The sequence below is a fragment of the Platalea leucorodia genome (assembly GCF_965183815.1).
Source record: "Platalea leucorodia genome assembly, chromosome: 13".
Taxonomy (NCBI): Eukaryota; Metazoa; Chordata; class Aves; order Pelecaniformes; family Threskiornithidae; genus Platalea; species Platalea leucorodia.
The window spans coordinates 783314-808444 of record NC_138835.1 but is presented as its reverse complement, the minus strand read 5'-3'; the positions used below and the strand labels follow the sequence as shown (position 1 = coordinate 808444).

The 25131-nt window shown below is 57.1% G+C and overlaps 3 protein-coding genes across 6 annotated transcripts in view; all 3 read left to right on the top strand.

The window, feature by feature from the left end:
- AAR2 (AAR2 splicing factor) overlaps positions 1 to 25131 on the top strand; it is a 287818-nt gene that overhangs the window by 248448 nt on the left and 14239 nt on the right. The window lies entirely within an intron of this gene.
- GGT7 (gamma-glutamyltransferase 7) lies at positions 966 to 24896 on the top strand (the record flags this gene model as incomplete). 4 transcript variants are annotated; one of them, XR_014229685.1, is made up of 16 exons in its annotated part: positions 3876 to 3949; positions 4194 to 4420; positions 5831 to 5982; positions 6963 to 7077; positions 7619 to 7686; positions 8366 to 8439; positions 8910 to 9103; positions 11402 to 11489; positions 12234 to 12361; positions 13539 to 13627; positions 14400 to 14552; positions 15067 to 15184; positions 15905 to 16042; positions 17114 to 17213; positions 18759 to 21122; positions 21464 to 24896. XR_014229685.1 is itself a non-coding variant. In XM_082326189.1 (15 exons), 15 exons carry the CDS (start codon positions 966 to 968, stop codon positions 18920 to 18922), a joined length of 1995 nt encoding a protein of 664 aa, XP_082182315.1. In that variant the 3' UTR covers positions 18923 to 24896. The 4 variants fall into 4 exon arrangements, 3 of the variants coding, with proteins under 3 accessions (XP_082182315.1, XP_082182313.1, XP_082182314.1); XM_082326189.1 differs by lacking the exon at positions 3876 to 3949 and adding an exon at positions 966 to 1152 and having other exon boundaries at positions 18759 to 24896; XM_082326187.1 differs by having other exon boundaries at positions 18759 to 24896.
- LOC309597176 (uncharacterized protein) lies at positions 1525 to 3913 on the top strand (the record flags this gene model as incomplete). The annotated part of the gene is given in 4 exon segments (XM_082326300.1): positions 1525 to 2283; positions 3112 to 3387; positions 3389 to 3657; positions 3826 to 3913. Coding segments are annotated over 4 exon segments (1350 nt in total), but the record flags the coding sequence as incomplete, so codon positions are not given.

Genomic DNA, 25131 nt, shown 5'->3' with positions numbered 1-25131 from the left:
GGAGAGGCCAGGGCCGTTGTGGGAGGGAAGTCATTAACACAGACCTGGAGCGTTTTGTTCAGCCCAGAATGAAACGACCTCCTCCATCCTCCATTTATTTTACTGGTGTTTTTTAGGCCAAGCTCTGAAAGAACGTAGGGGAAAAAGTGTTTCGGCCAGTTTGATTTCAGAAATGCCCACGCCAGCCAGGCCTCCCCCACCGTACGTATTTCAATCAAAACTCTCTGCCGGACGGTTGGTAACCGTGGCTCAGGTTCGCCCGGGCAGGGCTGGTCCTGCGGCCCCGCTGCGGCTCTGCGCCGGCCGGCAGCGCTGCCCCGTGGCCTCGGCCCCTGCCGAGCCGGGCGCCAGGCCGCAGCCGCTCGGCCGGGGCCGCGCCCGCCCGGCCGCACCGCATCGCAACCGAGACCCGCTGTGCCGCGGGGAGACCGCGGTCTCCGCCCCTCCGCTCCGGAGGCCCGCGCCTGGGAAGGCCGAGCCGGCCGCGCCCCAGGCTGGCGGTGCCCCGCCGGGTGCCGGAGCCCCTCGCCGCCGCGGCAGGGGGCGAAGCGGCGGCCCGTGAGCCTCCCCGCCGGCGGCTGGCGTGAACCCCCCTCGGGGGCTCCCCCAGCCTCCTGGAGACGGGGCCCGGGGCTCCGGCCCGGCCACCCCGCAGGCTCGGCCCGCACGGCAGACGCCCCCGCTCTGAGCCCCCGTCCCCTCCCCGGCTCCGGCCCAGCCTGCGGGGCGGGGGGCGACCCAGACGCGGCTGCGGCCCGGCCCGGCCCGGCCCGGCCCCTCCTCTCCGCCCGAGCCGCGCCGCTGCCCCTCCAGCGCTCGGGCCCCGGCCTGCGCAGGCCCCGCGGCGGCCTCGGCGCCGCCACCGGCCGCTCCCCCTCAGGGCCCCGCCGCGGGGAGGAGCCGCCCGCCGCCCCGGTGAGCCCGGCCCGGCCCCTTCCGGCGGCGCGGCGGCGGCGGCGGCGGCGATGGCGGTGCCGGCGCCCGCGGAGGCGGGGGGAGGCCGGCAGCGGGCCCTGGCCGCCGGCTCGCCCGTGGACTACATGAGCATCACCAGCTTCCCCCGGCTGCCCGAGGAGGAGGCGGGCGGCGCGGCCGAGGGCGGCCTCCGCGCCCGGAAGGAGGAGGACGCGTTCCTGGGCGAGCAGGACACGGGTGAGGGGCGGCGGCCGAGCCCGCCCGCGGCCCCGCATCCCCCCGGCCCCCGCTCCGCCCCCGGCCCCCGCCGGCCCCCGGGCCCCGCTCCGCCCCCGGCCCCGCTCCCCTCCGCACCGCCCGCCCCGGCGCCGCCCGCCCGGGCCGAGGGGCTCCCCCTCCCCGGCCCCCCGGCAGGGAGCGGGGCCTGGCCGGGCCCCGGCGCCCTCCCGTTCCCCGGGCCTGGTCCGCCTGCCCGGCAGCGGCGGGCAGCGCAGGCAGCCAGAGGCAGCGGGGCTGGGCACGGAGCTGGCGATCGCTCCCGCCGGGCGCGCGGCCGCAATAAAGCCCGGTGGTCCCTGGTCCCCGAGGGCGCCCTTCGCCTCTTCTTAATTCATCGCTTCCTTCTCGATAGTCCAGAGAAACGTGTTTTCTCCCCCACGCCGTGTTTCTCCGAGCAACGCGTCCCCTCGCCCCGGGGCTGCTGCCCGACCCGGGCAGGTCTCTGCCCCGCCGACCCCAGACCCCGGGGCCGGTGTTTGGGCAGCCCCCGTGCCCCGCTCCTCCGCCCTGCCCGCGGGCGAAGCTCCCGTTGCCCGATCTCGCCCTGCGCTGTCGGGGCGAAGCCGCCACGTGCGGCCCCGCGGGAGCAGCTCTGCCCAAAGCACGAGGCCGCTCTCGCTCGCGGAGCACGGGCAGAGCCGGGTGCGGTGTCGGCCGTGCCGGCGCCCTGGCGCGCGCGGGGTCCCAGGCTCCCCGGGTGCCCAACGCAGGGAGGCCGGAGGAGCTGCTGCTCTCCTGCCACGTGGAAACTCGCGCTCAGCCGACGCTGCGTGCGCATTGCAGAAGCTGGCTCTGCTTCTCCATGCCACGTTATCTGCCGGAGCGGCAGGGAGGGAACCCGGACCTTTGGTTTCTACCGCCCAGAAGATCTCATTGAGAGGAGGAAGCCCCTGTTGTGCTGTCGGTGCTGGGGACAGACCCCCCAAAGGACTGAACGGTCCCACATTGCAGCACCTGCCAGAGCCCACGAGCGGCTCCGGTCTCTGCTGTCACCTCTGCAGCGGTGCCAGAGCTGCGGTGGCCCTGGTTCCCCAAAGCGCTGGTTCCCCCGTGAGGCCACGTCTCCTTCACGGCCCCCATGGAAGCCAAGTAGGGTTTGGTGGTTCTCTTTCAAGCGTGGACGGTGGTGGTGGGATATTGGCCTCGATGGCTGCTCCTTGCCCTCTGTGCTCCTGACTGTCCCCATGGGTCAGCTGCTCCCGTCCCCAAACCGCGGCCCTGTGTCCCCGTGCAGCGCCAGTGGTCACAGAGAGCAAGTGACTTGCCCAAGGCCACGCGGGATGTCTGGCGGAGAACAAAGGGACCTGCGTGGGTGGGAGAGGCTGCCCTGGAGGGCTGTGGCCTGTCCTTTCCCACGGTTGTGGTCCTGCGGGCGGAGGAGCCCTGCTCGCTCCTCACCGTTTCTGCGCTGGGGGGGCAATGTCCCGCTGCGGGGTGCTGGGGGCTGTATGTGACATCCCTGCCCGGTGGCACCCCCTGCCCGGCCAGTTGTGGCCCCCGCTGGAGGCACCCCAGCCCATCGCCCCCGCAGCCAGGCCTCCCGCACGCTGCAGGCCCGGCTCACTCGGGCCAGACGTGCCGGCGAGGGGCTCTGCGTGGGCGCAGAGGCGCAGGCTGGGAAAGCTGAGCCTTTCCCAGTCGTGCTCCTAAATCACCGCAGCATGAATGAGAGAAAATTCACCCTGAGGGGATTCCCTGCCTGCAGGGGGTTTACTCCTGGTTGCAGCATCACCGAAATTAAAACTAAGTCCCACCTGGCCCCCGGAGAGCTGCACCCAGGAGGTCTTTTTAATGTCCTGGCAAGGACAGGGCTGGCATCCCCAGGGAGGTGCTGCCCGCCCGAGCAGACGGAGGGGCACGGCGGGGTGATGGGGGATGCGGGTTTTCCTGCTCACTGCCTTTTCCCTTACCCCAAAGCCAGGAGACGTCCCCTGGGTGGAGGCACAAGCTTCTCATCTTGTCTTTTCCACTCGGTGCTCCTCTTCTTCCCCCTACGGATGCACGGGGCACTGCAGCCCCCGCTGGCTCTCGGCACCCCCTGAAGAAATTCGTGCAGGAGCCCTGGATGATGCCCTGCGCCGCTTGGTCCCATTCGGTGCCCGGCAGGGACGGGCACGTCCCCACGGCTGCACCAGCAGCTCTGTGTGCCCGGCAGCGCCCGTGCGCAGGCAGAGCACGCTCAGCCGGCGTCCTCCCCTCCTCAAAGGCAGCAGCTGACGCAAACAGAGATTCAAGGCATCTTTCAGAGCAAAAGAGAGACTTTTTCATCCTGCTGAGCCTTGTTTGCCGTCTGGCGGATGCCCAGCAAACCCCTGCCCCATTGCGTTTGCCATCTCGGAGCTGGGCGTTCGGCGAGCGGTTTGATTTCACGGTGGGCCTTGTCAGCTGGAGGAAGCAAGGAATTAAAGCAGAGCCTTTCCTGTGTCGGAGCAGGTGGACGCCCCGAGGCCCTCCGGTTTGCAGGTTTGCTCCTCTCTGCCCTCACTTTGCCTTGCTTCGGTAGAGGGGTTTCCTGTGCCCAGGCCACACGTTTTGCTTCACCTCAGTTTTGCTCAGGTGCTTTCGCTCAAGCATAGCTCCAACTAAGGCTGCTGGATTTTTTTTTTTATATCTTAATTTCCTCTTCTTCAGTCCTGCTGCATTTCAGAGACCTGTTTGCAAGTCAGTGCTGTGTTAAGAACCTCTCCAAACGGAGCAGTAACTGTGGGCCCGTCTCTGAAGACTGAGGACTGGACTGAAATGGAGCAAAATTCAGGTTTTTTTGTCCCTCTTAATCTCCAGGGAAGTCAGTTTGCAACAACCAGAGCTAAAGGAAGGGATCAGTAAAATGACCTAAAGCAGCATCTGAGCCAGAAAGTCTCTTGAGAGCTGGGATCAATAGGGAAGGTAACAGCCTTGCTGGAAGGGGCACGTGTAACGTTAGCGCTGGGTAAACACCGCAATAAGAGCTCCGTGTTGCGCAATAACTAACACTTGTTTTCTCCCTGCTGCCCACAAAGACCCAGACTCCTTCCTGAAGTCCGCGCGTCTCCAGCGCCTGCCCTCGTCCTCGTCGGAGATGGGAAGCCAGGACGTGTCCCCTCTCCGGGAGACCAGCAAGGACCCTTTCTCTGGAGACTGCAGCTGCCGGCAGGATGGGCTGACTGTCATCATCACCGCCTGCCTGACCTTCGCCACGGGGGTCACGGTGGCCCTGATCATGCAGATCTATTTTGGGGACCCTCAGGTAAGTTGAAACAGTGGCTTTGCATTCAGGCTTTGGCTCCGAAAATAGGAGAATCTCCCTAACTTCCCTCCTTGCCAGCAGTTTAGCGGGGTAAGTGCTGGTGAGCCCCGGCCGGTGTCCGGGAGACCCTGGGCGCTGAGGCTCTCTCTGCATTTCCACCCCAAGTTGCCTTGAGAGCTTTTTCCTGCGGCTGTGGGTTGTGCTCGGAGAGGCGAGCTGGGCTCTCGGCGCCTGCCCCGCGGCCGGGACATGGGTGGCTGTGCCTGGCAGGTTTGGGGATGCTGCTGGGGGAAACGGGCAGCCCCACTGCTGTGTCTCCAGCTGTGCTTTGAGCCAGATGTGAATGCTTTCAGAAAGCAAGCCTTAGTCAAGCAGTAGGCATCCTTCGTACATCTCCACTTGGAGAGAGTTTAATGGATCTCTGTGCCCAGGCTCACCTCTGGAAGGATCCGTCCAGGACCAAGCAGGGAATGGCTGAAAACAGAGCTGAACCTCCTGCTAATCTGTCCCCCAGACCAGCGCTAAATGGCAGAGCAAAGGCAGCAATGGCCATGGGGTGATACCTTCCTGCAGAGCAGCTCCTGCCAAGTGCTGCAGCCTGAGGAGGGCCAAGGGGCGGCCAGTGCTCACCATCATCTCCTCCGCGTGCCGCCCAGCAGGGCAGAGCTGCCTGCAAGTCTGTGTGAAAGAGATTTGCTTTTTTTAAATTTATTGCTCTCTCACTGGCATGCAAAACGCAACCACTGGGAGCAGAGGGGCTTGGCCCCGCGGCTGGCCGGCGTGCAGCGCCGGAGGGGGGCTGCGCAACACAGCCCCTTTCGTGGCGCCTCCGGGAGGGCCGGTCCTGCCCGCCAGCCTGCCATGGCCCTTCCGTCTTCGCACTTCCCAAGGCCGCTCTGGCTCACGCTGAGGTGCTGCAGTTTGTACTACAGGGTTAAAATGAATCTTTTAAAACTTCCTGTGACTGCGTTGGCACTGGCGCTGGCACCAGGGAAGATGAGAACAAGCCGGGGGGATGCTGCATTCCTTGCAGCCGTATTCCCATTTGCAGCGACCGCAGTGCGGCAGCGCAGTGGCAGCACACCAGTGCCCATGGCTCGTGAGGATTAGTCCCACTCTTCCCTGGGGTTGTGGAGGACAGGGTGAGATGTGGCCCACCAGCTTAGCATGTCTGCTGTTGAAAGCTAGCTGAGCTGATGGCCACGGCTGTGTGCAGAGTGGCCACGGCTGCCCTGGTGCAGGGACGTGCCAAGGGACGTATTGCTCCCACTGGCATTTGGAGGCACCTGAAAATGCAGATCAGCCACAGCCTTGGCGCTGGCCTCAGGCTTTAGGTCCCCCAGAGCTGAGTGAGGATCTGGGCGGCCCCAGGACCCCTCCCCGGGCACAACCGCTCTCCTCTTCCGGCAGATCTTCCACCGCGGCGCCGTGGTCACGGACGCTGCCCGCTGCACGGCGCTGGGCATAGAGGTGCTCAACAAGCAGGGCTCCTCGGTAGACGCGGCCATCGCCTCGGCCCTCTGCGCAGGAATCGTCAACCCCCACACGTCAGGGATCGGCGGGTAAGTGTTGATCGCTCGCCCCCGTGCTGTCGTCTGCAGTTACCCTCAAGCAGGTGGTTGCCCCACCAGCTGAGACGTGCCTTCACAGTGGCCCGAGTCCCAGCGCATGGTACTGACATCAGGCCGTGGATGTGTCCACGTCTGCACAGGGATGGGGACCCTTCCTGTGCCCTGAGCTGACAGCGAGGGACACAGACCTCCAGGGAGGGAAAGCTGCGTCTGCCATAGTGGCTGCCAAGGAAGTCCAAGCCTCAGGCTCCAGAGGGTTGGAAAAGTGACCACAGGCTGCTGAGCCCCTCTGCGGGTGTGCCAGGAGCTTGCAACACCCTGGGCTCAGTCCCAGTGCTTTCAGAGACTGAGGGCTTCCCTCCGTAAGCTCTGCTCCTGCTGCAGCAGGAGGCTGAGCTCCCAGCCGGGCTCCAGGCAGCAGCCCGGGGAGGGATGGCGGCGAGGGGTGGCCTCCTCCCAGCCGCGGCCCCAGGGAGGCATCCACGTGAGCCTGGTGCTCTCGGCTCTGCAGGAGGTCTTGGGAGTGTTGCATAAAACACTGCCACCTGATAGCTTCTCCAGGCTGTGCCACGAATTGCTGTCGTAAGCAAAAGCCCTGTTTTGTTGCAAAACTGCTCAGATTAGAAAGAAAATCCCAGATAGTTCCCGCCTGGCCGTGGAACAGAGCCAGTGGCCCTCGCCAGGCTGGCAGGGACTGACCCAGCCTCGCCGCAGCCTCAGCGCGGGGCTGCCTGTGTCTCGCACCAGCCCTGGCTGGCTTGTCCTGACTGCTCTCTGGGGAAGGGCAGCAGTGTTCCTCTGCACTGCTGGCCAGCCCTGGGTCACCGCTGAGGCTGGCGACCTGCTACGATGGCCCCATCACGCCGGGACTAGCCCCGGCCCCAGTAGCACCCATGCTCTTCATTTTGGCTTTACGGCAGCGGCTGTTGCAGGGACAGCCGGTGCCGTGCCATGACCCCGTCTCGCTGCAGGGGTGGGGTGATGCTGGTCCATGACATCCGGAAGAACAGGAGCTGGGTGATCGACTTCCGCGAGGTGGCTCCCCTGGGCATCCCGCTGGAGGGGGACCTGCAGCAGGACACCAAGGTGAGGAACAGTGTCCCACGGCCGACCCCTCTGGCGCCGTAGCTGGCTGATGTCTCCAGCTCTCCGCTCCCCACAGCTCTCGGGCAGAGGGGGAGATGCCCGGGGAAGCGACAGGAGGCGTCTCCCACCATGGGAGATCCCGGGCCCTACAGACACGGGGAGTCCAGGGAAAATACTTCTTTGGCGGCCCGAAAATGCCTGGAGCCTGCAGGACTTGGGGAGTAAAAAGGCATGTCCCCCGGCAGCGGGGAGCTGGGAGAACAAGAGTCGCAGGAAGGAGCACAATCCCATGTCGTTCTGCTGAGTTATTTCTCCTGACCGAACTGGGTTGAGACCAGGACTGAATTGGCCTCTTTCCTGCCAAAAACTTTTATTCCCTAATTTAGTGTGTTACTACAGACCTCTGCCCCTCTCCTAAAGACCATGCAGACACTGCCCGTGTGAACATGACTTGCATCTTCTTGACTTGCAGTTGGGGACCACGTCCCGTGTCCTCCTGGGAAGGAGACTACTCTTCCTTTTTGTCCTTCCTATTTTACAGCCCGGTCTGCTCGTGGGGGTGCCAGGCATGATACGAGGAATGCACCAGGCGCACCAGTTACACGGGAGGTAAGACAGGAGGCTGGCACGGGCAGGCTGTCCTGGTGCTGCACAGGCTGTGCCCTGGGGTCCCCGGGGGGGAGCTGGGAGCACGCGAGCCCTCGCCATCAGACCATGTTCTCAGCCACCCGTCAAAACCATTCGCTAAGGGGTACTTGGAGGCTTGCGCTGAAAAACGTGTTCATTTTTTGGTACTTCCTTTAACAAAAGAAATAATTCAGCTCGGTCAGGTTTTCTGCAAAGTGAAATTTTGGCTAACAAGACAGACAATAAATGTTCTCTTAGAAACAGGCGCAGAACATTTCCATGCATGTCTGTATTTTCATTCTCTCTTTAGCTGGACCCTAAGAAGCGTGGCTGTCTTTGATGCCCTGTTGGGACAGGGAGGGAGGGATCCCAAGGACTTGTTCAGGGCCAGGGCCTGGCTTGAGATTTTGCTCCAGAGATGCCCCTTCCCCTGTCCTTGCACTGACCTTCCTCTCTAGTGCACATGGTGGAGCACTGCGATGATCCTGCTAAAAAGAAACAAGCCACTGAAAGCTCAGTGCTCCTTTTGGCCACCGCTGGCCCCACAGCCTGGGCTTTCAGCCCCGTGACCGCAGAGCCGAGCCCTGTGCTTGCTCCCCGCCACCCTGCCCTGCTGCACCCCTCCAAGGCACCTTTCTCCTTGTCCTTTCTCCTTTGGCAGACTCCCGTGGTCCGAGCTGCTGGGCCTCGTGGCCGGTGTCGCCCAGGACGGGTTTAATGTCACACACGATTTGGGTGAGTACCTGATGGGGAGCCAAGGGTGGCTGCTCGGCACGGAGGAGCACACTGGCCACTGCGCTGGGTGCGAGGCAGCTGGGGATGTAGATGGTTATTTGTGGGAAATGAAGGCTCTTTGAACCTGGAGATGGGTGATGTGGGGAGCTGAGCAACGCGTGAGCCATGGTCTGCAAGGGGAGAGCGGGGTGGCAGCAGAACTGGGGCCCTTTCCCAGGGCTGGGCAGGGACGGGTCAGAGCAGCCCACGCTGGGCAGCCGCCCAGGGCCAGCCAGGGAAGGCACGGGCGTTTCTTTGGGTTTCCTTCCCAGCTCTGATGGATGCACGATCCAGCCTCCCCCTAGTCTTGAAACAGGGCAGGAGGCAGCAGCAAGTCTCCGACATCCCCGCCAGGCGCACAGTGACCCCAGGCCCCCTGCGTGTTCCTGCACCCTGGCTTTTCTGCATGTGCTTCCCCTTCTCGCCCGCAGCCAAAGCCGTGAGTGAACTGCAGGACCTGAACTACTCTGACAAATTCCGGGAGATCTTCCTGCCCGACGGCCAGCCCCTGCTGCCTGGCATGTTCGTCAGGCGCCTGGACCTCGCGGCCGTCCTGGAGCTGCTGGGGGCAGAAGGAGCGTCAGCTTTCTACAGCGGAAACTTGACGCAGGAGATGGTCTCCGAGGTGAGCCATGTCTGGCCCCGTCTCTGCCCGACCGCGCCGCACAGCCCGGGCTGGGGGTGCCGCCTGCCATGTCACCTGCTTAAGGTGACAACCTGGGATAAGCCGTAGCCAAGTGTCAGCACAATGATGGGGACAAATGCGTGGGGCCTCCTTTTTCTCTCCTGTCCCTGTCCGTGCAGTGGCGTACGTGACACACAGCTCACTTCCACAGCCTACAGAAGTGAAACCTCTGTTTCCTCTGTAACCAGGACGGACTGTTTTTTTGAAGGTAAAAAAATCTCAATTTCAAGACCCCCTCTGGGCTGTGTTAGTATTAGTGACATCCCCTTTTTCCCCGTAACGAGAGGTGCCCCACTGCTGAGAAGCAAATTTTTGTTGTTAATGGGACTGTAAGATACGGACTCCAGGAAGAAGGTTTAAAAATAAAACTGTGAGCCTTGCGAGCAGAGGATCAGACAGGCTTGGTCCCACTTAGAGTTGCCCTAGTTTAACTGCTGCTGTTAGAGGTGCTCTGGAAAAAATAGCAACAACAAACAAAGCAATTATTCTGGTAAAAAAAACCCAACAGCTTTTATACCTGGGTAGCTGCAGTCAGGGTGGTTGTGGCACCATTTTCCCCTACCACCGTGGTTCAAGTGATGCACCTTTAGCGTGTCGTCAGTAATCTGAAATGGATTCGTTCAGCTCAAGCCTTAGACCTCTGAGCTCTGTGTTTGGAAGTCTCCTGTGGTTCACCTGGACCACAGCAGAGGTAGAGAACGAGGAACAGCAAGAGTCCCAAGCTTGTGATGCATCTCCCCAGCTAAACCCCGCTTTATCACCCCGCTCCCTGGCCTGAGGGCTGCCGCAGGGAAGCGCAAACTCTCCATGGGGGAGCAAGGCCCAGGGCTGCAACACCAAAGACCCTGGCAAGCTCTGGAATCAAGTGCACAACTCCAGCCTTGGTTGCAGAGCAGAGCAAAGTGTTTATTGTTCCAGCAAAGGGAGGGCATCAATGTGGTGAAATCAAGTAAAGCTCCAGAACACCCTCCCCTTTGTTTCCACCCCTGGCGGGAAGGCGCCGGTGCGAAAAGGTGCTCTCTGGGGAATTTGAGATGGCGTCTGCAGCGTGTGGCTGACCAGGGCTTCTCCCCTTTCTGTGCCGTCAGGCTCCTCCGGCCCCGGTTCCCGCTGCTTCGCCCGGGCTTTCCGCTGGCCGAGCTCCAGGGAGCCGGCTCCTGGCACAGGCGCCTGCTGGCTCATCCCGGCCCTTGGCTTCAGCCTGGCCTGTTCTCTGGGACTGCTTTGGGAAGGGGGCTGGGATCCCCAGCCGCGGGTACACCTTCTGCAGCTTTGGGGTGGTTCGGCACGCTGCCCCCCACAACGTGCCCTGCATTAGCTTTCCTGCTCCAGGATTCATCTGTTTCTGCCAGAGAAGGACTTCTCTTGCCAAGTTAGCTGGCTAGCTTAGCAATCAGCGCATGCGCAGGTTATTTGTTCTTGCCCATTTTTGGATGGAAATCCAGAGCACTTAGAGCAGAAACTCGCCCCAGCAGAACCTCTCACCAGGTTGCGTGGCTTCTCCTGGGTGGAAGGAAAGCGTTTGCCCGCGAGCACAGTAGCACCTGTATGCTGACTGAGAGCGTTACCTGCTTCAGGGGGGTTTAAGATCAGCAGAGTGCAGTCACGATGGTCCTACCTCATCTCCATCATGACTCGACCACAGGAGACCTGCAGTGGAGGGAATTACCCATCTTCACTGTGTTCATGGAAATTACTAAGCCCAGCAAATTGTACCTCTAGGAGTCTTACAGAAAGACCAAGGGTACAGCAGACCCACTATCACCTGAAATAATTAAAAATGGGTGTGAATTGTGTGCTGAAGATTTCTAGTGATGGCTGCCTGCTCCACCCAGGTTCCTTCTCTCCTGGATCCATATGTATCTTTTGTCCTGGCAGTGTTCAAATGCTTCATAACCTTTACCAGACTCACGCTTGCCACCCAGGGGAGAGAAGGCTGCGAGGCAGGGCCAGTCCCCATCCTCGTGGGCAGGCAGAACATCTTCGGAGCGCCCAGCGGGTGGGTGAGCTTTTGGAGGCGAGCTGCAGAGCCTTCCAGCGGTGGTGAATGGCCAGCCAGGCCACCAAGGCCACGAAAGCGTGGATTTTCAGGGCATCCTGAGGAACCTGGCACTTGGCTGGGGAATCTCAATGCTGTTTGTTTGACAGCGTGGCATGTGTTCACCCGGGCCAGCGCGAGGAACGCAGAAAGCCTTGACCCAGCTTTCTCAGCGTGCACCACTTTGCTCTCCTATGCAGGTCCGCAACTACGGAGGAGTCTTGGTGGAGGAAGACTTCAGCAATTACAGTGTCACTGTGGAGAATCCCGTCCACACCGTCTATCGAGGTAAAGGCCTGACCCATTGCCATGCAACTCCCGTTAAAAGTTTGCTTCACCTGGCAAGAGGTGGCGGCAGTATTTAACAAGAGTGGAAGGCAAAGCTGCGCTGCGGCGTCTGCAGAAAAGCCCTCCAGGGAGTTTTCTGCTGTTGCCTGGCTACACTGCTGCATCGCAGGTGGTTTGGGAGGTTTCCAGCACTTTGAAATGGGCCCGTTTTTCCCTTGATAGTGACCGATGGTATTTTGATAGCGTTAGAGTGTAAAGATGCAACATGATCACATATTGATGCAATGTCTAGATAGAAGCTGGACCATAGGCTAGCACCTACATCCCAAGACAGTTCCCAAAGCTGATCTACAGGGGAGAAAAACTTTATGCAAAAAGTTTCTAAAATGTCATTCTTTTCTAGAAACCCCTGTATTTACTCTCCTTAGAGCTGTCATGTTGCAAACCCATTTTATCTCCGTTCTTCCATACTGCAGTTCAGAAACCAACCAGCCAGCCAACAAGAACTGAATTTCAGGTGTGAAAAAAGCATCCCTATTTGGGCGCCCTTCGTCTGTCATAAAGAAACAGAAAGATACAACAGGAATGTTTTGGGAATCCTTTTCAAATCGTGTTGCTTTCTGTTATTTCCCCTGAAATCTGGAAAGGTTTCCCTGTCCTCGAGGACACTAGCTTATGGGGAAGTATTGTAACTGGGCAGTTTCTGACAAAAGCGGCTTCATTCCTCCCTTCTTCCCTTCACAGGTCATCTTGTTTTCAGCCCCCCGCCTCCACACGCGGGTCCTGCACTGATCACAGCGCTGAACATCCTTGAGGGCTTTAACATCACGGGTCAGGTGTCCAGGGGGAATATCCTGCACTGGATGGCAGAGGTAAGAGGAGGTTCAACATTTGGCTGAATTTCTTGTGCTGCTAGAGAATAATTTATTTATTCCTTGGTTGTACAAAAATGTTTGTAGGTAATTCCCAGAGGAGAATGAGCAAATAGACTGCTAAGGTGTAAATCTGAGCTGTGCTGCTGCCTCTGGTAGGTGCAGATGCTGGAGCCTCCTGCTCAGCTGAGCTCTTTCTTGCTTAGGCAGATCTTTTTCAGAAGAACAAACTGTGGCTTTTGCCCATTTCTCGTACGCAGCCGTCTCCTCAGAATGACCCCGCAGCAGCTGAGGGTGCTCCCATCGGTTTCCCCCGCCTCTCACGCTCCAGTGGCCCTGGCCATGCCAGAGCGCTGCAAGGACAGTCAGCGATGTGGCGCTGCAAGCAAAAACCTATGCGTGGCGATGACAAGGAAAACTGACCCAACGCTTTAGATTTTTTTTAAATCTTTACCTTTTAGCCCACCTCATGATCTCAGCGGTCCAGATCGTGATTTTTCCAGTATTTAGGGCTGTCAGCCCTCCCAGGACACTGCAGCTTCCCAGGAAGTCACTAAGTGCTCCGTTTCCTGCTCTGCAAGCAGAGCTATGTTCTTAGATGCCTAACAGAGCCACAGCTGGGTTGTACGAGTTGGGAATTTTAAGCGAGGATGTAACCACATCCTTGTAGCAGACAGGACAGTGGTGCTGTGCCAGCGGAGCTGCCGTCCAGAGGCAACAGTGAGCCCCGGACCCACTGTCCCACTGGGATTCAGTCTGATCTCTACTGTTGTGGTGACCACTCAGGAATGGAGATAGAAAGTAAGTGGCATCCTGGTGGCCCTGCGGGCCAGCTGGCCGTGCCGCGGAACCACTGAGCTGGCTCAGCCAGCTGGGCAGCTCCTGCCAGGCGCATTCCACCTTGTACAGACGCTGCGGGATACGCTTGGCTCCCCAGCACACAGTTTGCCAGGCCAAACTGGTGCCCTTTGGTCCCCGTACCCACGTGCGGCAGCCCTTTGCACTGAGGTATTCCCAGGACCGTGCTTTTAGACATTTTTCTTCGTAGGCTTTAGCCAACGTGCCAGGAGACCAGATACCTCTTCCTGTTTGGAGTATCCAAAGTTGTATTTCCAGAGCCACCTAAATGTTTTTCTTTCTTTCTTTCTTTCTTTCTTTCTTTGTGTGTTCAATGTAGACATTAAAAATAGCCCTGAGTCTAGCTAGCAACCTGGGAGACCCGTCTGATGATGTGTCCGTCAGTCACGCCGCAGAAGGCATGCTGAGGTAGGTCTGAGGCTGACCGGGCACGGTGACAGTCGCAAGATGTGTGGTTTGGATATCATTTCTAGATTTGCTCCTTTCAGTGCACCGGGAAAACTGAGGTTTTTCTACCTCTGTTTTACTGAGGAAGGGCCAGTCCTTGAGATTCCTCCTGGGGCTCGCTCTTCCACAAGGATCACAGCTGATACCACGGGGCGCTGGGGATGGGTCGTGGGATGTCCGCACACAGAGATTTCCTGGAGCCAGCTTCATCTTGAGGGTTTTTCTCACCCCTCTAAATATTCCTTCTCAGCAGGTCGGACAAACGGCCATCCACGTGGTCGTGACCACACACGCGGTTTCTGGCTCTCCCTTCCCCACCGTGGGGCTCGGTGCCCTTGCAGTACGCCCAGACGCGGGGGAGAGGCCAGGCCTGGGGTTTCAGCCCAGCCTCCCACCTCGGAGCCAGGTTCAGCCACGGCTGGTGGCCACAGCTGGACCTGACTTGCCTTCCTCCTGGAGGACGGGCATTCAGCGGGTGGTGCCCCCCTTGTCCGTCGGGGGTTTGCCGCTGTAGACAGAGCCCGGGAGGTCCAGGGTGTTGCCTGTCTGTGCGGACTGAGCCATCTTGTCTCCTTCCGTCGGGCGAACCGAAGGAGCTCCCTGTCCTCGGTGCCAGCCCCCTCGGGGAGGCACCGCCAGTAGCTGTGTAGGTGTACCCCCCAGAGAGACCAAGAGACGTTCGGCTTCCCAGGCTCACGGCTTGCTTTCCTCTTTCCCTCCCTCACTGCTGAAGTAAATCAGAAGCTAACGCCCTGCGCCAGCTGATTAATGACTCCCAGTCCTTCTCGTCTGATCTCCGCATGCCTCACTTCTCCGTGGAGAGCGGGCCCGCTGCTAGCCAGGTCCTTGTCATGGGACCTGATGACTTCATTGTTGCGGTTGTAAGGTAAAGGATTTACTTCTTCCCTCCGTAAGGTACTCGGAGGGTGGGAGCGGGGAGCAGAAAGCAGGTTCAACAGGACGGGATGGGACCGGGCCTGGAGCAGCTGGGCTGCTCTGTCCCAGTGAGTCCTGCAACAGGAGAACTGGGGAAGACGGGGTGGAGACGTGTGAGCTGGCGCTGCTCTGCCCTGTGCGATCCTACAGCCCGCTCACAGTGCAACGTGTCTGGATTGGCCTGAATCTGCTCCCTGGAGAAGAGGTGATGGCCAGAGTTGAGGGCTGAGGGAGGCCTGGAGGCAGATCCTGAAACGCAGGGAGGGACAGAGCTGCTATCGCCCACGTGGTTCCTGCTCATGCGTGCGTGGAGACTCCACTCCTCCCATCTAACCAGCCCGAAAGATCTAGCGAAGAGTCTCTGTCAAGCCAAGATGGGACAGAAAATTGGAGCCCTGAGAGCCTCGAGGTGTACAAAAATCTCTGGGAGGATTTTTATGAGATTTCTTCGTGTTTCTTTTCAGTTCTTTGAATCGTCCCTTTGGCAGTGGAATAATAACACCCTCTGGAGTCCTCCTGAACAGCCAGATGTTGGACTTCTCCTGGCAAAATAAAACAATGAACCACTCCATTCCCAGGCCGGTAATGAATGACATGACAAATTCTTTATTTGAGCTGTCTGTACCATTTTTTTTCAATTTTATTCTCATCTCCACAACAGGGAGGCTATTTACTCCCTTATTAATAACTGAGAGACAACAGTCTGTAGAAAGCTCCTATTTTTTCATTATATGAGCCACTGAAACAGAGTAAACGGAAGGCTTCACATATATCAGTTATCATTATAATGCAGTTTTATCAAACACCGCCGCACACCTCAGCTACCTATTTTCCCTGCAGTCCAGGTGCACTTTAAAGCAACCGTCCTTTTCCGTGGACTTGAATTAAGGACTCTCTCTATGAATTGCTGCTCTGTGGGTTTAAAAGTAACAGCAGAAAAAAAATCTTCAGGTCTTGGAAAGAAACAATCACAGACCAGTACTGGTGCTTCCAGTGCTGCCTTGTTGCTTGTTCTTGCCGTGTATTGTCAAACCGTCCCCCTTCGCTGGGCTGGTACTTCAGAAGTGGGTGAATGGCTCCGTACACCTTCCGTAAGGGAGCGCCACGGCGTGAAACGGGACGGATCCTGTTAACATCAGAGAGCGTTATCATAGCAGCGAGGATGTCAGCCTCGTAAAACTGCGCAAGTGCAGTTGCTGGCTGAAGCATAAAGAATAAGAAGTTAACCTGCGCAACTTGAGCACCAGCAAAGCTTCAGTCGGCTTGTTGAAATTTTTTGGTGTGTCTTTTCTTCAACTGCAGCAAAACCTCGTTCAGCCTCGGAAACGGCCCCTGTCGTTCCTGTTGCCCACCATCGTGAGACCATCCGAGGGGATGTGCGGGACGTACCTGTGTCTGGGAGCTAACAACGGGGACAAAGCCTTGAGCAGCATCGTTCAGGTCAGCGCGGTGTCCGGGCACCCGCCCTCGCAGAGCAGCTCTCGAGTCAGCCCCGAGCAGGGTCCCCTCCCGCCGTGCAGGCTTGCCCTTCCTAATGTCCCAGGCTGTGTTGGAACTGGTGGCCACGAGATGACCAGTTCAGTCTTCGATGTCACCAGTTCCACATGTTTGCTTTTTCAAATCTCTTAAGAGCTACCGGTTTACTTCTCTTGCACCTTTCCTGGGGCAGTGCTCACAATTGTAGAGGAAAAGCACCTTGGCAAAATCTGTAATGGTTTTGTGTCACTCTAATACCTGTTCAAAGCTCGTCTTAAGGATCATTAGGAAAAAAAAGGAACATTTTGTATTCAGAGAATTGCAGTAGACTGGCAACCCTTTAGCCCTTTTCCCTGTGAAAAGCTCCTTTTAGTGCATTCCCGACTGAATTCCTCCCTGCTCAGCACTTGCTATAAATGGGGCAGCTCCCCCTAATTTATGATGGGTAATGAGGTGAAGTACTTGCCGATAGCTTGATTGCATGCACAACAGCAATGGATTGCTAAAAAGAAAGGCACAACAAGAATGGCTCCCATTTTCCTTACCTTTTGGAAGGCGTTATTCAGAGCAGAACTGAAGCCAACCATTGTTTCCTAATGCTTTCTTTGGAGAAGTCACGTGCTGAGCTTTTGGCTGTAACAAACACGTATTTAGAGATTACATCATGTTCCAGAGACACAACTCTCCTAATTTAGCAGGAGCTATGTGACAAAAGCCCCTGCAATCCTGAAAAGGTACTGCTTTTCCACCAGCAGTATACAGGCCAGACTTCAAGGGCCTCTTCGTGTCTGCAGACCCCTGCATTAGCTCATGCAGTTTGGGAAAGGGTTCAGAATCTCCTTTGCATGCTGCATCTGCAGATGTTTGGCAGTGACAGGTTAACGGTTGGACTCGATGATCTTAAGGGTCTTTTCCAACCTTGACGATTCTATGATTCTATGATGTTGGAGCCACCAATTAGGGGGACGCTCAGGAAGCTGGCTTCTCCTATTCTCATTGCTTTTTTTATTATTGAGGATGTTTATTCTCTTGCAGGTTTTGGTAAATGTTTTAACCTTTAACAAGAATCTGAGTGAAAGTTTGTCACTTGGTCGACTTCACCCGCAGCTTCAGTCCAACACCTTGCAGGTTGACAGTGAGTATGGCCATGGGGTGTGGTGCAGCCTACAAATCTGGCGTGTTCGGAAAAGGAGCGGGGTTTTCTTAGCACACCGCTGTGGGAGTGCCAGAGCCCAGCGCACAGCTCTCCGTGCTTTAGGGTCCCCGTGGGTGCAGAGGGTTTTGGGGAAGACAAAAAGCAGCAACCGAGCTTCTTCAAAGCTTGGAGCCCTCACTGAGCCATGCCCTCCCCTCTTGTCTTGGCAATGCTCCCTGGCCCCTCGGCACCTCCTCTCCAGACTCCTGCAGGTGCTTCTCCCCAGCCCTCCTCTGCCCCAGCTCGCCGCCTGGTAGCAGCCTCGTCCCATCCTTAAAACCTTCTGGCAATCTGATGCCATTGAGGATGTCCAAACAAACAAGACTGCAACCCCAGCTTCACCCAGCCAGGTCCTGAAAGCTAGCAGATCTACACGTTATTACCATTGCCACAAATGATATTCTTTCACTTTCCAGTCTGTGTCCCTTAACTCCACCAGCTGGGGAGAAGACAAGGCTTATGGCAAGGCTTGTCGCTTGACAGTGCTGGAAATGCAGCGTCAATGCTGGCGCTCTGGAGGCTGCGCTGCCAGCTCTTGCCCTTGTTATTACAAGTCTTGGTCCATTTGTGTTTTTCACAAAGCCCCGTGCCTTACCAGAGTGAACCAGAAGCGAAATTTGGTTCTCATTTCACACAAAATAGCCAAAGTTTCTAGGCCTTCCCATTTCAGAGGAAAATATAAAAATGTCCGTCAAGCGTGGCCTGCAGACTTGGAAACTAGAATGTAATTGAAACAAATCCAGAGCTTCAAAAGGTCCTAATTTGTGGGTGTGGACATTTGGCATCAACAGGATATATGTTAAGGCACATCTGCAATCTATATAGCATAAATAACAGTGGGGTTTCTGTGTGCCGGCTCGGTTTGTCCAGCTGCATCCCCAGCTCCGTGTCCTGAGGCACTTCTGTTCATACAGAAATCACAAAACTTCAAGTAAACAAAACAAAAGCAGAAGAGCAAATAACCTAAGGTAGACGGCTGGAAGATTAAGAAATACGTGAAGGGGCAGTTGGAAGGCTTGTCACAAAGTTTGTCATTTGGCAACTTGTTTCACTGTCATTTGTTTTGAGCTGCCCTGCATCTTGTTTTGACCAATAACCGTTAATAACTATTATTTGTAAGTAAGCTCTTAAGAGCGGGGACTGCCTCGTGTTCTGTAAGAAGAACAACTACAGTAGGCGCCAGCAACGTGCTTTCCCCTTTTTCCAAAGAGGGGGATCTTCCACATCTTTAAGTGGTCCTCTGGATCCTTGCGCTTCCCCACCGCACAGAGCGCTGCCCGGCTCTGAACAGCCTGGGCTGCTGAGGGCTGAAAGACGGCTCCTCGGGCGCTGGGCGCTGGTCCCGCTCGGCTCGCCCCAGCCGGGACCGCTGGCGGGGCTCCGGCGGTTGCCTTCACGCTGCGGGGCCAACAGGCCTAGAACAGAGCTTTGCTTCAAAGGCACCAGCGGTTTCAGTTACCAGCTCCTCTCTTGAAATCCCTACAGGTGAGTTTCCTGAAGAAGATATTGAATTTCTTGTGGCCAGGGGCCATCAAGTGGATAAAGTCAAAGTGGTCTCCCTCGTTCACGGGGCCAGGAGAACCAACAGTTTCATCATCGGCCTGAAGGACCCCAGGAGCGAGGATGCTGCCGGAGCCACGATATTGTAGCACCTCCCGGCTGTCGCGTTCACCGAAGAAGGCTTAGACGCATCGACCCAAGTGACGTGCATGTTCCCAAACGGCCCCTTCTCCCTCCCCGAGGGCGGGAGCCCCGCGTTCGCACTGCTGAGTAGACTTTCTGCCTTCCCCACCCAGGATGGCGGCGGAGGGGTTAGCAGCACCAACATACAGTGCTCTGGGTTTTTTAATTTTCTTTTATTTTTAAACGATTTGCATTGCAAGCAGCCCAGTCCTTGTTACAGGCGTGCAGGGAGCACACTTGTCTTTTGGCAGAGCCTTGCTAGTAATTTCAGTCTTTTGAAAAGCCCAATTCTAGCCAGCATCGTAATTTGAGTGAGCAGGAACATTAGCAAAGGGAAAAACAGCCGATGATGATGCTGTCGTCTTCATCTCCCCGTCTTTGCCACGTTCGTTCTTTGCCTCTTGTGTAAGCCGATAATTCATGCAGCCTCACGTAGCGTTTGTGGTGCCTGTGGGCGGAATATCGGGGAGTCCTGTCCTACTCGATGGGCCAGCTGAGCTTTACCCGCCTGCAGCCTCCCGTCGTGGTTCCTTTTCGCACATCACTACCTGCCTTGAATTTCAGGAGTAACTATGTTGAATCGGGTCGCTGCGCGGACTCGCTGGCAGTCTGATCTTGTAACCGGAGCAATGCTTTTCAACTTCGAACAACTTGTGGGCCCCCCAGTAGTTTTCTTAGAGGCTCAGCCTCCTCCAGGGTGAATTTAAGCTTAGTGGTAACGGGTTCAATTTTCTTAAATACTTTTTGGAGAATTCTTAGCAGTACCCTGCCGACTTGTAAAAATCCATGGACTGAAAACCACATGGAGAGCGTTTAGGTAGGTTCAGGGCTTTCCTTACACTGCCTTATCTCAGTCTGCTCTGAAAGCCTGAATCAGGTAGTCCCTACAGAGAGGCTTGGGGTTTTCTGCTTACTGAAGTCATGCCTGTACTTCAGCCCCGTATTCTGATACTGGTGGCTCTATTGGAAAAGCTGAAGAGCGTGAGAGAAAAGGTACAAAGCAAACCAAACGCTACTGAGAGAGTTTTCTGTCTGCAGCATGCAGTGCAAAACAGAAGAGTACTTCTGCATTCCTTGTCTGAAATAGAGTGGAGAAATAACACCACGTCTGACAGCTGCACCGCTTCATCCAAGCCACATTTGGACATGTCCTTCTCTTTTTGTTAGCAAGTGAGGCAGAGACACCTGGCCCTAAAAAATTCTGGAATTTGATCATTTTATGCGGTCTAAAATGTGATGATTTCCTTCATGGTGCAAATGCATCTATGGCCACTGCACATATTATATAGGTATGTCTGCTTATGGTTGTCTTGGTCTTCCGGTGGATGACTACGCCAGTCACCCCCGGCCCTGCCCCGAGGGACCCCGTGACACCCAGCCGGTGGTAAGGCACCTTCTAACGCGCGTCGCCGCTTGACACAGGAGCGTGTGGGTCGTCTTGGGGCGGTCAGGGCGCGACGGCCGGTAATCGGACTAATGGCTCCTGCCCCCTGCCAGCTGAGGGTCTCAAAGCACCTTACGCGAGGCCTCGCACGTTGCGCTGAGGAAGGACAGAGATGCTTTTACGCTCCGCTGAAGCGCAGCCACCCATGCGAAGAGCACGGCGGCTGCCGAGCAGACAGGAACATCGATGGTGTTTTCTGTTACAAATGCGCCAGTGGCCTCAGCGGAGAGACGGGGGAAGTACAACGCTGTCTTTGCGAAGTTGTCTTCTGTGCCACCACGCTGCCCGTAGGGCAAGAAGAGACTTTCTTCACCATGGGGACATCACATCTATTTATTTTTCTGTCATCAGCACGGAGTTGGTCACTGCCCGAAGTCGGAGCGTTCATAAAACTGTGCGTGTCTTAGAGCAACCTCTTCGGGGTAAGGGGAGGATGCAGCTTTGTGCGTTGAATCTCCCTGGTGGAAATTTGGCGTTTTCTGGTACGGGACAGCAGTGATCTGTGCCTCGGGCACGCAGGTTTACTGTGCGCAGCTGCAAAAGAAGCGGTCAAGTCATCGTCGCTTCAGTGCTTTGCATGGAATATCACAAAACACATTGAAAGATAAAATTCCTCCTTATTAACCGAATTCACCAACTCACTTCTGATGCTGGAAACTGTGTATTCATTTGGGAGTTAACGACTGCGGGCTTGATTCAAAAGGGCACTTGCACGCCCCAAGGTAAAATTTCACAGCCATTATTCAGAATCTTAAAATACAGCATGTTCCTCCGTGTTCTGCTGGATCACGGCCTGTGGTGCAAAAAAGAGAAAATTTAAAATAATTGGAAGATGGGACGTAGGCCCCTAGGTCAGGGCTAAGAGGAGTAGAGATATTTTGAGTTATTTCCCATTTTCTCTGTTTAAAAACAGCATCTGTGTAGCAGAGAGGTATTTGATACGGAAACCTTTAATCTGCTAATTGGCCCAGTGTCTCCGATACTTTGAGTCCATCTGTTGTGATGGGATCTGATGAATTTAATGTGAAGTGCCAAGAAATACCCAATGTTCCCTTCTGTACAGGTGAGACGGACATTGTGAAATAAAGGGCCGTATTCTGGAGACGTGTGTGCAGAGTAACTGCATTGATTCCAACCCAGCTATTGCAGACGTCTGACGGCTCTGCAGCAGAATTTGTCCTGAAACTTGTACGTGAAAGTGTCAGTGAGAACTTCAGAACACCAAATATAAAGTGGCTGAGAAAAATAATAGAATTTTTAAAGGAACAAAATAAACCCGAACAATATAAAGGAAAAAAAAAAGATGCCTTTGCCAAAGGTGACTGTTATGATCTGGAAGGTGATCAGCTTGTCTCTGCCCACGTTTGCATCGCTCCCCATCGACGTATACTGGGTTTTACATCGGGATGAGCCGGAGACAGGCTCTTCCGCTCCGCGTTAGCTCAGTTTATCGGCACTTCTCACGAAGGCTCGATGCTGTCCGTTCACAAGCACAGGTAACAAGCAGTGCTTCCGAGCTTTAGGTACCGCTGTTCCCCCGGCTGCATCGAGCGCTGATCGCTACTTATAAAAGCCTAAAGGGGGGGACGAGGCAGAAGTCAGCGCCGCCATCCTGCAGCTGGGGGGACGAGGATGCTCCGGCCCCTCGGCTGTGCCATTTTGGTCCCGTCACTGTCCCATTCGGTGCCCAGGCACAGAGGGGCTGGAGCCTGCCTTGCTCCCGCCGCTCTGGGTGGGCGCAGATGCTGCCAGGGGCCGGTGAGGGCAGAGAGCCGCCGCTGCCGCCGTAGCTGGGGCAGCAGGTTCAGGTCCACAGTCTCCAGGGATGACGACCGGTGTCCTACAGCTCTGCCGCAGCTCTGCCAGCGTCCGTGAGGGGTCCCTCAGCTGGGGCGGCGAGTCCGACAGCGCCCGGTCGGCGCCAGCCGGTCGGCTGGCTGCCGGGGGGAGCTGGACCCTGCGGGTGGCTGCTGGGTCCCTCTGGCTGGACCGTCCCAGAGCTCCTTCCACCCGCTGCACAGCTCGACAGGCCTCCACGGACTGATCCCGGACACCGACCTGTTGGAGAGAAAGGGGAGTCAGGCCTTGGTAAACACCGTGAGTTGAAACCTGCGTCTCTGTCATGAACACATCAAAAACACTGAGGGTTTTGTAAGGTTTTGCAAAGAATCAGGTGGAGCGAGAAGAGCTCCTGTAGCACCCAGGTGTTTTGATCACAGCGGTTTTGGCAAGATCTTCTGTACTTCGGTGACGGACATCTGCATGCCAGCCAGGGAAAGGAGAGCTCCGACAGGCAGAGCTGGTTGTCGGAGAGGCAGGGCGCTGTAACGGTGCGACACGGCTGTGCGGAGGGCAGAAGAGCCCGTGGGGTAGGAGCACTCCTAAACCAGGCTGCCCAAGAAGGGCCCTCCAGTGGCCACAGCATTTTTAGATGCAGGCTGTCCTGGCAGGGCTGACCCCGCTCCCGGGGATACCCTGTTGCACCCCGTTGGACAACGGCTACCGGGCGGCCGTGGCCCTTGATCATGGCCGGGGCTCCCCGCCCGGCGGCTCTCGCCTTTCCCTCTCCTCGGAGCCGAGAAGGAGAGGGGGACTCCTGTACCCCCATCTATCACGCCTGTAGGCAGCTGCCCACCTCACGCTCTCGCCACACTCACAGTTTAATGAATTCCCAGATCCAAAGTGATTGTGACTGCAACGCAACAGGTCTCCCTTCCTTCTCTCTAAGTGAGCATCGTACCGCTATTAGAGGAGAAATTATTTTGTTCTAGTCATGGTATAATATTTAAGTTTGGAAAAATCTAAAGTTGGTCATGAGCCTACCTACTTTTTCTGTATAATACCTTTCCTTTGAAGATACCGTCATATGAAAATGCATGTAAATATAACCACAGTTTTGGCTGTCGTGATCTCAAAGGCATTTCTCTGTTCTGTTTGTGGACAGCGAGGCAGCCCAGGCAGCTGCCGGCGTGCGGTATGCAGCCCTCCTCTGCGGGTGACGCCGCACTGGTGTCTAGCGTTTGTTCTGCAGCAAAGCTTCAGAATCCAAACCCAAATGAGGGCCTGCTCGTGGAGGGGCTCCACAAGCGCAGAATGACGGGACAGATCGAGCCCCAAAAAATCTCCTGTCTTGGTTACGGTGTACGGAGGCCAGGCGAGAACTAGAAACGTTTAAGCTACGCAGCGCAGATCCCGGCTGCGCAGTCACCTCGGCTCCGGAGATCTGCCCGCAGCGCACCTCGCCGCAGAGACGCGCCCGCGCGTGCAGGCAGCCGGGCGCGGGGAGGCAGCGCTTGAGCTGTCCCCTGTCCCCCCCTCGCAGTGCTCCGCATCACGGCGTTCCCTTCGCGCCGCTGCCAGGTGCCTGCCGGTCTCCTGCCGCACGCCTCGGCGGCCGGCGAGCCGCGTGCCTGTCGCTAGCTGCCGTATGCAGGATGGTGAACCCATGTCGGGGTCCTCCAGCTGCCGGTCAGAAGCGGAGATGCCTCCGAAGGGTCCTCGGTTGCGTCCTGTCACCCTGTGAGCCCTCGGTTGTGTCCCGTCACCCCGCGGGCCCTTCAGCCCTACCTTCCCTCTGCTTCCTTATGCTGGTGGCAGAGTGATTTTGAGAGAATGGGGATTAAGGTTAACCACATGGAGTTTGTGCCAGTTCTGGTCTTTCCCAACGGTGAGCAGAAGCATAAGGAAAAGCCATCGGCCGCAGCGTGCTACAAAGTGCTAACTGGACGTATGAGGCACCAAGCTGCTAACGAAGGGAGGGCTCGTTTGCAAACTCGCCGTGTGGTTAGGCCCAGGGAAGTCATCCCTCTGGGGCCCCTCCAGCCCGGATCGGAGTCACAGCACTTGGATGGCTCGAGCAGGCCTTGGCGAGGTACCTCACTATTGTGCCTCCAGAGAACTCGGGGTTTGCACGACGGTGTTCGGCTTGTTCTGGTTTGCTGCGGAATACGAGATGTGCCCGGTATTAATGTAGGTAACACATACAAAAGCAAGCAAACAAAAAAAACCTGAAGGACAGTCTTGCAAGACAAGCCCAGCGGCATCGGTGGGAACACGGGGATTTTTTGGAAGCGGCACTCTGCTCTGATGGCGCCAGAGCGGGAAATGCACGGGGCTCTGGGGACGATCGGGCTGGCGGAGGACGCGCGGCGCAGCGGGGCGAGGAGGCGCCTCCTGACACAGAGGAAAGCGCAAGTGGGGAAGAAGGGCAGTTCTCGGGGACTGCAGAAGCCTCTCGGCTTCCTCGCGTTCCCAGCCCGTCTCAAACGGCAGGAGCAGCGCAAGGCACAGCACGGGGAGCGTCCACGCCACCGCCGACAGCAGCTCCCCGCAGGCAGTCGGGGGCCGGGAACGTTCCTCGTCACCGCCCGCCACGGGCGCCCCTCTCCTCGTCCCGCAGCTCCGCGGGTCTCCCAGCCGGGGCAGGGCTTTTCCCGCGTCCGCAGCGCCCTGGGGGTCCCAGGCGCTGGAGCAGACGTAGACAGAAAGGGGCAGAACCGAACAAGCCTTCCGTGAAGAATTCCTCGAGGCTTGTCTGCCGGCCGGGAGCTTTGGAGCTGCGAACGCGAAGGAAACGCAATCTGCCTGCAGCTTCCCACGCACCAGCGATATTTAATGGGTCAGAGAAGCCGTCCACCACGGTGTTCATTATTTTGGTTTGGGTTTTTTTTACGGAATGCATTTACATGTCAATTTAAATAGAGGTTTTTTTGTGTGTGTGTTACAAGCTAT